Source organism: Hippocampus zosterae, chromosome 3, assembly GCF_025434085.1.
Source record: "Hippocampus zosterae strain Florida chromosome 3, ASM2543408v3, whole genome shotgun sequence".
Lineage (NCBI taxonomy): Eukaryota > Metazoa > Chordata > Actinopteri > Syngnathiformes > Syngnathidae > Hippocampus > Hippocampus zosterae.
This window is the reverse complement of record NC_067453.1, coordinates 17,490,001-17,502,787: the sequence shown is the minus strand read 5'-3', so window position 1 is coordinate 17,502,787 and position 12,787 is coordinate 17,490,001. Positions and strand designations below refer to the sequence as shown.

Below are 12,787 nucleotides of genomic sequence, written 5' to 3'. Positions count from 1 at the left end.
ACCCGGAGAAAACCCACACAGGCCCGGGGAGAACATGCAAACTCCACACAGGGAGGCCGGAGCTGGAATCGAACCCGGTACCTCTGCACTGTGAAGCCGACGTGCTAACCACTGGACTACCGGGCCGCCTATATATATATATATATATATATATATATATATATTATTATTATTATTATTATTATAGTTTCCCTTTGATTGACTGGCCACCAGTCCAAGGGTTGTTTCCCTTTTCAAAACTCAACTGGTAGTGGACTCCAGCTCATCACAATCATGAACTGGTTGAAGCAGTGAAAATGATTTTTAATGTATATCTGCGTGTGGACACGCCACAAAGGGTGCACACATGTCAGCTCGTGTCTCCACGCATATTTTTTTTTTATTCAGCCGTTTTGCTTGCATTTGTGTATTTCTGGTTGCCATACTGTCTTGTCACCCGTGTCTGCACGCTCTTCATCCAGTACTGAGCTTCCCAGTCTTCACGGACCACATTCCTCTGAGTACATTTGTCTGTGTCTGTGTGTGTGTGTGTGTCAAAGATTTATTGTGTGTGTGTGTGTGTGTGTGGCTCTCTTGTCGTGACTCCAATCTGTCGTGCGGTGCTCCAGTGTGATTAGCTGTTTGTCCTGATCGTGAGGTCACTTCCTCCTTTGTGTAACGGCTTCCAGCAGGGATGTCACGTCTTTGTTGTGGATCGGTGGTTGTGTGTGCCTTTGCCTCTCGTGTTGCGGTTTTGGGTACGCGCCCTTTCGTGCTGTGAGTGTATTTTGGGTGTGTTTACTGGTCCAAACCTTACAGTCTGGGGCAGAGGGGAGGGGAAGTCCCCGTGGGAGAAAACACTCCAAACAGGAGGTCACGCAGGCTGAGCCGCAGGAGGAGGAAATCAGGACTTGTGGTGACTCGGTTGGGAGAGAACAAGCGATGTTTTGGATAAACAAACGGGTGTCATTTACCACTTAGCTGAGAAGATGGAGGAGTTACAGCAAGACCTGGACTAGTCACCCAGGGAGGCACGGAAACGTGTGTGCTGGGAGCAGGGAGGGAGCGCGGGCGGGATGTTGAGGGCAGGGGGTGCGTTTATTTTCAAGCTGCTCCCGAGGCAGCATCCTGTCCTGGATAGGTTGGGCCAAAGACAAGCCAGGGAGGAGAGCGAGCGGGCTAGCCCATCTGCTTGTCCCCGAGACACACATATTTTGAAAGACATGCACGTTGTTGGAAGAATGTCAACTGAGCTATAAATACATTCAACTCAAAGAAGACCACAAGGCCACTGAGGTGATTTTTCATTTACTGTTAAAAAGGGCATCTCGTCCACACACACACACACACTTGGAGTGCCTCCAATTACCCCCACATATACACGCATTTGACACACATTTATGGACCGACACTCCATGATACATGAAGGTAGCATTCTCACACACACAATCACTTCAAGAATGCGTTATTCCGGCGTGTATTTTCAACGTCAAAATCATCACCTGGCATGTCCCCCCCCAACACATGAGCAAAGTCGTCACTGGCTGCATGTTTGTGTCGCTGTTAAAAGTGCGGACGTGAGCGGTGCTCTTTCTACCTTTAGACACGATCAATGCATGAGCAGACACAATCGGCAAACGTGACAACAGACCACAGCACTAATACACGCGTGCGCACACACACACGCACACACACATTCCGTGTGCATTGTAGAAGATAACAGAAATGAGAGTGCACGACAAAGCAGATTACATTTTCTCTTTATCTCCATCTCCTCTTCACTCCCAATGTTGTCCCCATCTACCTTTCCACAGGAGATACTGTGTTGCCATGCGGCGTGTGTGTGTGTGTGTGTGTGTCTGTGTGTGTGCGCGTGTGTGTGTGTGCGTGCGTGTGCATGAATGTGCTCTTAGCTGCAAGTGCAAGGCCATGAATGCATTCCCATGTGTGCGTCTGGCAGTGGTGTGCGTAGGTAATGCGACAAGGCCATATTTCCCCCGGGCCCGGGGCTCTGCTGGCTTTCCACTCGCTCGCTCTAAGCAGTTTAGGAAAAACAATGACAGGCCTCGATATGGACTGGACCAGTCGCGCTTGGAAGACATCTCTTCTGAGGACAGTGCACGTGAACAACATTGATGGCTTTATATTGAGTTCTCATCATACTCACAATTATCCTCATGTATTGTTTACTATCATATTCTTTGATATGCATGTTGTTGTTTTTTTCTAGTTTTACAAAAATATTGAAAGGTGGTTGAGGCATCTATGCTATGTGGCCGACGATATGAAGTTGTTTTTGGGGTCTTTCTGTGTGACCCGATGGAGGACTTGGGTCACGACTTCTATTCTGTCGTCTTTGACGGTGTGCTCTTCCACACCAAAGCCATCCAAGCAGGCTTTTGCCAGCCTTGTTTTCCGCACTGTGAACTGTCAGCCTCATACCACAAAGCTGGAACCCTGTATAGGTGCATCTCAATAAAGGAAAATATTCTGCGAACCTCAGAGATTAGATGTCACACAGAGAAACATGTCAACATTGATAAAAGCTGGCCTAGAGCTCACGGAAACACAAAATTCAACCTCACGGGGATAACAAAAAAAAGCCAAGTATTTTGAATCTAGAAATTCGGTATCATGTTTAATCAATCTATAAAATAAACACAAAATAACTTTTCGACCAAGTTCTTATTTATTGAGATACACCTGTGGTCCAAAAGGTCAGAAACATTAGCATTCAACAGGAACCAATAGCTCAATCACAAACTGATTAAGGAATACTTTTATCCGTATAGTGTACGTATCGTACTTTGCAGGTGGCTCAAACACACACACACACACACACATACATATATTTCTGATTGACCACCTCACTGCATGAATCTTGCAGCGATAACACATCCATGATGAGAGGGTAGCTGGCGTGTGCCCCTGCTCCATCTGATGGCATCATCCATTCATCCACAGTGGCTTCCTGTTTGATCACCATCTTCCTCCTGCTCTCCCTCCAGGGAGTATCCCTCCACCTCACCCTCCTCCCCTCACCCTTATGCTCCATCCCTTGCGCCGTCTACAAATCAATACAGCAACAGCAACCCCGCCCCCTCAACAATCCCCCTCATTTACCTTGCCGTAATAACACTTTGCCTTTTACCCCTTCACCCCCGTTTGCAAACCATAAGAGGTCAAGCGTGACGTAAGGTAGGCGGGTCATGTGGTGTTCAGATAGCGGAGGCACGACTCTGACGTGTCCTCTCGTCCTTAAAGAGGAAGAAGCCTGACCTCTACTGGCTTGGAGAAGAACTACAGTTCTGTTCTGTTGTGTGCAGAGAGAGAAGAGGTGGTCCTGTCATAATGGGGTCAGCGGCCTTCCACTTCCATGCGTGGCGTTACGGGGAGACACTTTCCCTCTCTCTCTCTCTCTCTCTTTCTCTCTTTCTCTCTCTCTCTTTTTCTCTCTCTCTCTCTCGCACACACACACACAAACTTATTTTTGCTCACTTGAAAGGTGATGGGGCAGGATGATGTGGACTAGTGATTTGCACCTGTGCCTTACAGTTCTGACATTTGGGGTTGAATCTGATCCTGCTATGGATGGATGGATAGATAGATTGTAGGAAATGACTTCATATGTGTGTGTGTGTGTGTGTGTTTGTGTGTGCGTTGCATTAAAATGCTGTATTTTACCCCGGACAAGCTCGAGTTTGGACTCTAAAGCTGTGTGACAGTCTCAAAACTCACGCACGCACGCACACGTACACACGCACACACGCTCTGTCATGCTTAGCAAAGGGCTCAATGGAACATGCTCACCAAGATAAGGGCCACAGAATGACAAATAAGTATTATCAACCCAAAACCACATATAATCCTCCACATTTGTGTCCCCAACCGGCCTTCCTCTCCTCTTTGCTGTGTTCATCACCCCCTTCTCTCTCTCTCTCTCTCTCTCTCTCTCTCTCTCTCTCTCTCTCTCTCTCTCTCTCTCTCTCTCACCCCTTCTCTCCCTCTCCTTCATGTCCCGTCTGTGGCAGGGCATGTGAGCCAGGGTGATTAATCTGAACGAAGCTGCTTTTTAGGAGTGCTGATGAGAGCTGCGATGAGGGGTGGGCGTTGATTGCTAATGTCTCACTGGGAATATGTGTTCTTTCAGTTTGAGAGAGAGAGAGAGTAATAAGAAACGTTTCATGGGAACAAGCTGTACAGTCAAGGGAAAAGTAGGAGAGGAGGACGAAAGTATCAGAGAGGACATTTCTCTCTGATACACACACACATGAATTCCCAGAGAAATCTTTCCAATCATCTTGCCATCACACACACGCACACACACTCACACATGGACTCATAGTATTTCCCCTGCTTTAGATGTGATGGCTTTGCGTTCCAAACCAACAAATCCAGATTATCAGTTCAGCTCCCTGTCGCAGCCGATATGTGGGAGCCGCATGGGACTGAATAGGGAGGAGTGTTCGTGCGTGCGTGTGTGCATGTGCGTGTGTGTGTTTGAAGGAGCATGATCTCACAAGGTATGTTCCACGCATCGTAACTTGAAGACGAGAAGACACTTTTTTTTAAACAATTTTAATGAGTTTTACGGTGACTGCATTCACCCGTTCCTCCACTTAATTTGTAATCTGTCTGTGAATTTTTAACCCACCAACTGTTTCAGCCATCTGAGATAGAGTCCTGCCCCTCTTGTGATTTTAAACATCGATGGATTGAATCAACAACATTAATAAACATTTTACTTTTCTGGTGCACTTTTACTCTTTACTTTTCAAACACAAATGTCCATACTCTCTACTGTTTGTTTTTTTAAAATGAGCTTCTTACTTTTAAGAGCTTCTCGATGAGTGATGCGAAAGACACAATACGAAACCAATTTATTGAAAGATGGTAACCTATCAGGACGTAAGCAAGTGAAGCTTATGGATGGTCACACGAATGTATTTGTCTGAGTCACTATGGAGGAAAGCAAATTGCAATCGAAGATGACACCACTAAAACCAAAAGCCGAAAAACTCGTCACCCATGGCCTTATCTGAAATAACTTTTCAAAATTGTCGACGGTAAAAATGCTGCTGATGCAATGCCTTCTGTGCCCAGAAAACATGAGCCTCGGCTATTCAACAACTTGCTGCTCAATTAAAAAAAAAAGTTATTAGTTTGTTTGTTTTTTGTCAACAATCACTCCCTCTATATTATTTGACCAAATTAAGACTAACACTCCAAGCGAATCTCCAGGTTGGCTGCTCACTCAATAGTGGCCGTGGCCACAATTGGCCACCACATAGCTCAGCCCCTGATTGCTATGACTGATCTTTTGTTTTTGCTTTTAAGGCATTTTTTTTCCAGCAGCTCATGCAATGGATTTAACCCATGTGTGTGTGTGTGTGTGTGTGTGTGTGTGTGTGTCTGTCTATGCTGATGCATATCATGCTGATTGTCCCACAGTCCAGTTTTTTTGTTTTGTCCTCCATCTTTGGCCATCAGCTGTTCTCAAACGAGGACTCTCTGCGGCCGTTCCTGTCGCAAGTGTTGTGCGTCTCTTCCTCTTGGGGGCGGGGGCGAGAGAACAGCTCTGTGCTTACAGAGCCCATTATTTCTCCCATCATGTGTTCTCACTTGTCCCCTCTCTCCCTCCCGTCTAGAACCACACACTGAGTCAGCACGCGCAGTGAGACCGAGGCCCGGCAGGATCTCTCGGCTCAGTCGGGGCCCCCGACCCGGAGCCGGCGGGGGAACTACATCTCCACATCACAGCCAATCAAAGTGTCATTTGCCACTCACATGTAAAAGTGTAACGATCGCACCACTGGGTGTGGCTATTAGCGGCAGCGGGGGAAAGGAATATTAATGGGATATGCTATTAAATAAAGAAAGGCAAGCAGGATGAAGGAGAGGAGTGGCGTGAACAAGGTATTGTACGTGCAGTATTTTTAATCAACCCTGCCAAATTCTCTGATACCATGTAATTATTTTTTTCAGAGAGACAAAGAAAAGAAAGAAAAAAGGAATCTTTTGTTTTCGATCATGTTCATAGTTTCTCGAAAATAATTTTCTCTTCCTTCCGTTCGTATACAAATTCATCTGTGTCTTCTTCCAGATGCGTTTAGCATTTCTTTAATTTGTTTTCTGTCTTTGCGTTCTCGCCGTAAGTAGGTACTCGTGCCGTGTACTTGTGATTGTCTGTTCTCCAGTTGTAAGTTCCCCCCCCCCCCCCGCCCCCAAATCTTCTTTCTATGATTATTGTTATATATATATTTTCTTCTCTTTTTGTAATTACTATGAAAGAAAGACAAAGGAGCAAATTAAAATGCAGAAAACCATGCAAATGTTTCTTTTTTTCAGTCTCTACGGGGCCTCTAATACAGGGTGGCCCACTTAAAAGTAGCCCGGATTTTTTTTTAAATTAAAATATTTTTTAAATTTTTTTCAAAACATGTATTTAATTACGTGAATGTTACAAGTGACCCAAGTCTTTCCAAAACCTGTTTTTATTACTTACAGGTTACAAGAGATGCTGGAAGTGTTCCAAAACTGCTCCGGTTATACTACTGTTCGTGTATAATCTAAAACAAACAAAAATTGGCTCAGCGCCAACGTGTATAACCGGAGCAGTTTTGGAACACTTCCAGCATCTCTTGTAACCTGTAAGTAATAAAAACAGGTTTTGGAAAGACTTGGGTCACTTGTAACATTCACGTAATTAAATACATGTTTTGAAAAAAATTAAAAAAATATTTTAATTTAAAAAAAAATCCGGGCTACTTTTAAGTGGGCCACCCTGTAGTTGAAAAAAAATCATTAATTTCAGTGCATCTGGTCAATGACTGCTTTTTAAATGTGAATTAACCAGATGGCAATAATATAGCAGAGACAAAAAAAAACAAACAAACAAATAAATAAATGACAAATGAAGACATTCTGTGTGGTGTGACTTTATTCCAATTGTGTTGGTCACATACACTTAGGGGGATGTCATGTTCACTCTCCATGAGAAGATACACTCAGATTTCAAAAATATTCTGTTGGAAGCGTCTTAGTGGAGCTCAACAATAATTCAATAATTCTTTGAAAACATTGGCAAACAAATGAATATTGTATTTATCATAAACAGACATTTAAACATAGTTTTCATTTTTCTTAATTTATTGGCAGATTTACACATTTGCAAGTGAAACTGCAATAAAATATTTAACTGAATATTTAAATTCCCTTTATAGCAGTGCTCAAATACTGGAGCACTGTGCAAATTTGACTGGTGTGCATGATGTGGGAACATACTTGCTTTTCGGGTTTTTTTTCTTCTTTTTTTCCATTTTGTACAAGAATAAAGTGCAATTGCACATCCACTCTTGTAGTAAATGGGAGCAGCTCTCTATATATTTTTTTATTTCAGGCAAATTGATGCATTTCTAATCTTTTCTGGCTGTGAGTTTGTGATAAATTGATGTATATGTATTTATTGTTTTCTTTAAGGTTAATACGGGTACAAAGTTACGCAGAGGTGTACCTTTAACAATTCTATAAACAAATGATGCTATTTACAGTCACAGAGTAGAGTTGGTGTTTTTTTTGGGGGGGGAGATGGGCGAAATAATCCAAAACACTTAAGAGGCACTGCTTTACAGACAAATATTAAATATTAACTCCAGTAAATGTTTGCATAGTATTGTCTGTTGTTTACATTTTGTCCCATGGGTTTACATTACTACATTCTTACAGCCAGCATAAATACTACCACAGCAGGCCAGTTAAGTGGTGTGCATGTCTGCCTTGTAATTCTCAAGTACGATAATTTGAGTTCCTCGATTCAAAAAATGCTCAAGGATTTTTGTTTTCTGTCTCGGGTACCCATTGATTTGGTGTGCACTATTAGGAAGACAAGTCAGGCAAGCCGCAGCAACAATTGTGCATGTTCCGCATGAGGGGAACAAGCTCCCCATGCAGTGAGAAGGCCAACTTCAAAAAGTAATCTTACCAAATAATACATGGACATCAATGTTTTTGTACTCTTTTATTTTGAAGTTGTTCCTCTTAACATGGAGACTGACTTGACTTGTCCTCCTGACGGGATGCTAGCTAGATGGAGTGCATTATTATAAAATGTTGCCACAAACATCAACTTGTCACCCTGAAATAAAGTACCTGATATAGGTTGGCAAGAGTCGTCGGATCACTTTTCAAAAGCAGTTTAAAAGGTGAAAATGACTCTGCACACTTTGATGTTGACAGCCTCACAGTTGCAATTCATACTGATCAACTTTTAACAAGCCAGGCTTGCTCCAATATGCTGTTTTACCCGGCAAAATCGCTACTGTAGTTTTGACATCACTTCGTCCCATACTCACTAATGTTTCTAGAGAAGAAAACATTGTTTACATTTTTAAAGGTTGATTTCTAAAGATGAAAACCAATTAGTAAATTTTTATTAAGTGAAATCTGATTTTTTTCTCCTCAATATTCATAATTCTTCTCGAACTATGCAAAATGTATCTTTTTTTTTCAGTAGAATTTAGTCAAATATATAAATTATTCTACATACTTTTCAGTATGATATCCGAACACCAAAATATTGAAGAGGTGCAGACTGCAGCGCTAGTTGTGGACTTGAATCTATGCTCTGGCTTTCCTGTGTGGAGTGATTGAGTTCTTGCCCCCATCCCATACTTGTGTGGGTTTGCGCCAGCTTTCTCCCACATTTCAAAAACATGCATGTTCATTTTAACTTGAAGCCTTGTCACACGTTCGTGTGAATGGTTGTCTGTCATATTGCTCTGCAATTGGCTGGCTCCCGCTCCGCTTCGTCAGCTGGTATTGGCACCAGCTCAATAAGGAAAATGGGTGAAAGAAATATTACCACTAATCAACATTCCAGGCCTGTTGAGCACAAAGTTACCAACCTATTTGTGCAGTAGATGTTCTGCACAAAAATCCACTTCAGGTAACACAAAGCATGTTTTACCATAGGGAGTCACAAGACCTGATTGACTTTAATGCTTTATCCTTGTAGCAATTTTCTAACCTCTATAGTATCTAAATGACTGTATTGTAGGAATCGTTAATGTACAGTATGTATGACAAGGACAGAAAAATAAGCAGAGTTTCTTGATGACATGCACTGGTAGGTGTTTTTGGCACACTGTATTGATTTTGCAGCTAAAGTCATCCATCCATGTACGGAAGCGCGCCGTCTATATAGATGATTTACTATTCCTGCAAGAAGGAACAACATCCATACAGCGGTAGCAGCATAATGCAGTAGATTGCGTACTTCTCGGATCTTCTCGTTTATATATTTGTAAGTCCATCCAGCCATCCATTTTCCGAACCGCTTGATCCTCACTAGGGTCGCGGGGGGTGCTGGAGCCTATCCCAGCCGCCTTCGGGCAGTAGGCGGGGGACACCCTGAATCAGTTGCCAGCCAATCGCAGATATTTGTAAGTCACATCCCGTTATCTACAGTCTCCACTGTGTAGTGTCTGACGACCATTCTCTTCTCCCACACCCAACAAAATGGTCCCGTTGGATGTTGTTATCTTACATTTAATCAAACAGATCCTCCTCCACAGTCTGCTCTGTCATCAGTCAACTTTAAACTAGTCGACAAGTTCTGTTAACTGTGAGCTGTTAGGGTCATGGGTGCCTGAGCAAGGGTACACCTTGCACTGGTCGTCAATTACTGGTCAATTACAGACAAGCATTCATTCTCACCCCAGTTCACATTTCAACGACGCAAACATACAAGTCTTTAGAATGTGGGAGAAAACCCGACCACCTGGAAAAAAGTAAACTGCATGAGACCTGAATTTGGATTCAAACCAAAGACTGCAAAATTGCTAAGCAATTGTGCTAACCAATAATGTAGCGTGCTGCCAAAATCTATCCTTCATTATCAATCTGTCTCCAACGAAGGCTCTTTGTTACAAATTAACTCCCCGCATCTGCAGTACAGTGATCCCTCGCTACTTCGCGGCTTCAGTGCTTCATGGATTTTTTCCAACATAAAAATATATATACAGTATATTATTTTTTAACATATACATGGAGTACAGTACTGTACATGTTGCTCTATGTGACTCGCTGTTGTTTTGCAGCTTCCGTTTGGGGACTTTGAAAAAACTTTTTTTTAACCCGTTTATGTTAATTGGACGCGACCTCGCGGATTTTCGTTTATCGCAGGTGGTTTTGGCCCATATTGACTGCGATAAACGAGGGATTACTGTACTGTATATGGTCAAATGGGGCTCAATTACATCGTGCAAGTGTTCCTAGTGCGCACAATTAAGTGCTCGTGACATTTTTCACCACGAACGCAAAATGCAGACGATCCCTGCTAAGGTGACCGTTGAACTGGAAGTAGACGCTTTTGGTATTAAAATGGGGGAATTTAAAGCCGCGGTTTGTTGTGTAGAGGGGGGAAAAGGGCATTTAGGCACGCGTGTTCGCGGCTGTCACGCGTGACAGCGCTTTACGCGGCCGGTTGACAGCGGAAACAAAACGCCAACCGCGGGTGGACCGTGTGAGCGTTCGCCGCTACCGGGCTGCCGCGAGCCGTCTGTCCGCCACAAAACTCGTCCAAAATCGCACGCAGCCCGCTCTTGACCCACTCCCACGATGGCGTGCGCTAGCTGAAAGACGACAGCGCCAGCCGTAGACGGTCACGTTTTTTACTATGGCGGCGTCGTTGCTCTCCGAGAGCGACATCAGGCAACGGTCCATGGCAGAGGAGGATCCGAACGGCAACGAGCACGGGGCGGCTGCACGCAGCGCGGCGCCCCGCTGGGGACCGCAGCACGCCGGAGCCCGGCAGCTGGCTCGGCTCTACTCTCCTGGTGAGCACCGACGAGTCGAGTCAATCATCGTTTTTAGCTGTGTGCTTTTGTCATCACTGCTTATATATGAGGGGGGGGGGGGGCTCACTGTTGTGCACCAGCACCGAGCATCATGGTCATAGTCTTGCAGAGTCGTTTTGTGCATTATGCACCATAGTACGAGTATTGTTCTCTTCAATCAAACCATTTAGCACACTATCAGAACGAGTGGGGGTTTCCTCCCAACTACTGTATGGCATGTCTGCACATTCGTAGGACAACTTTGGTTAGTAGTAGTGCTGGACATGTTACTTGAATTTTCTTTTAATATCAGTTGTAGTGTTTTACTCACACGACACAGTTGTAAACTTGTGCAGTTTTACCTAAACTATTAAGATGTAATTGTGCTGCTATAAGGATGGAAACGTTCTCCCACTAGTGACAAAATGACATTCTCATATAACGACCACGAAAACATTTTTTTATCCTATTTGTTAAAACTGTGTGTATAATTGCATTACACGAGGATAATGATCGGTGGGAAAACAAAGTATCCTTCTTTGGCCTTTTGATAAACCACTGCACATTTTAGTATAAACAACCAACTTGAGGCAAAGATATGACGGATGAGGTGTCTATTATTTGCCCCCCATGTATTGAGAATCATATTTATTCATTTTTTATAGGTGATGTACACCTGATGTAATTTGGTTTGACGTTGCTGATGATTTGTTGTTAAATTGACTGAACCTGGATCGTTTGGGCTTTGTAGAGCTTTTACATGTTGTTGCATATTTTAACCATGATAAAAGCTACAGCCATAACATATCAAATCGAAACATAATCCCAGTCGATCAAATCGTTACAGCCTTCAATTGTCTCCTACCTTATGAAACAGGAATCTTATCTCTTGGTGCCAATTTTATATTAGTCGATTTTTGTGGCGTGTTCCATATGCCATGTAGTCTTGATATATAATATATTTTTTAAATTAATAATCGGTCAATAATTGTTACTATTTACTATGTATTTTTTAAATCAACACATATCCATTTTTGTTATTTTGTAAATGTTCACATTAATGGGGTGTCGGCGCTCCGGACATCACATTAACGTATTTTATTTAAAAAAGGAAATCAAACTCCCAGGTCAAGTCTGGATAGCTTTAAAAAGCGGGCAGGCCTTGCCAGGTGAGTGACATGAGCGTCAGTGACACACTTGCTGTCTGTGTGTCGAGTTACTCGCGGCTCTCAAAAGCTTGTGAATAAATGTGTTTATTTTCTTACTGTTTCGTCAATAATGCTCCTGGAAATGTACCTTTGACTGTGTCTATCCTTGACACGAGCTATGATCTGATGGCTAGATAACATATGTCACTTTATGTCTTGGTGATTGTAGACGTGTTTTTGTGGGACACGCAACACTTTATGTTCATAGGTGTGAAATGATTCGGAAACTTTGAAAATTCTCTCATTCAAACTGCATCATGTTCATATTTGTTTTACCGAATAGCCTGATAAATTAAATGACTGACATCAACTGGCTCCATTAGTTTACACTGGTCCAAAAAACATAAGGGGCGCTTAACCACATCATGTTTCGGTCACGTTAGTGTACAAAAACCACCAAAGCTTTCCTCCTCCTCTTCCAGCATTTGGCTGGCCCTCACTTGACTCACTGAACTCAAAATGATCGTCTGATGTGACAGCTCACTCGTGACCTTTAAAGAGTCAATGTCATTGAACATCTGTCGCCGTGACGTCGCTCACCAAAACAAACTCTTAAGCAATTCGTTCCGCTCACCTTCCCCATTAGGAGAATTGGATCATCACTAGCGCTTCCACTGATGACTTCCTGATCTGCTCACGGCACGTGATTACAGTTAAACTGATCGTAGGGCGTTAGTGCAGACACCAAATTGACAGATGAGTCAAAAGGAGACCAAACTTTTTGGCAAGTCTCTTCTCAAAATCTTTGGCGTGATAGAGAAATGA

General features: G+C 43.1%; 2 protein-coding genes across 4 annotated transcripts in view; both read left to right on the top strand.

The window, feature by feature from the left end:
- The window catches only part of znf423 (zinc finger protein 423), a 123,314-nt gene extending 116,413 nt beyond the window's left edge, over positions 1-6,901 (top strand). For all 3 annotated transcript variants that reach the window (XM_052061516.1, XM_052061517.1, XM_052061518.1), the window contains 2 exons: positions 5,628-6,351; positions 6,770-6,901. In XM_052061516.1, coding sequence (XP_051917476.1) covers positions 5,628-5,657 — 30 coding nt within the window. In that variant the 3' untranslated portion in view covers positions 5,658-6,351; positions 6,770-6,901. The remainder of the gene's footprint in view (positions 1-5,627; positions 6,352-6,769) is intronic.
- A 3,420-nt stretch (positions 6,902-10,321) lies between these two features.
- si:ch211-212o1.2 (uncharacterized protein LOC492735 homolog) overlaps positions 10,322-12,787 on the top strand; it is a 28,371-nt gene continuing 25,905 nt past the window's right edge. Inside the window, exon 1 of the mRNA XM_052061554.1 lies at positions 10,322-10,814. Coding sequence (XP_051917514.1) covers positions 10,655-10,814 — 160 coding nt within the window. The 5' untranslated portion in view covers positions 10,322-10,654. The remainder of the gene's footprint in view (positions 10,815-12,787) is intronic.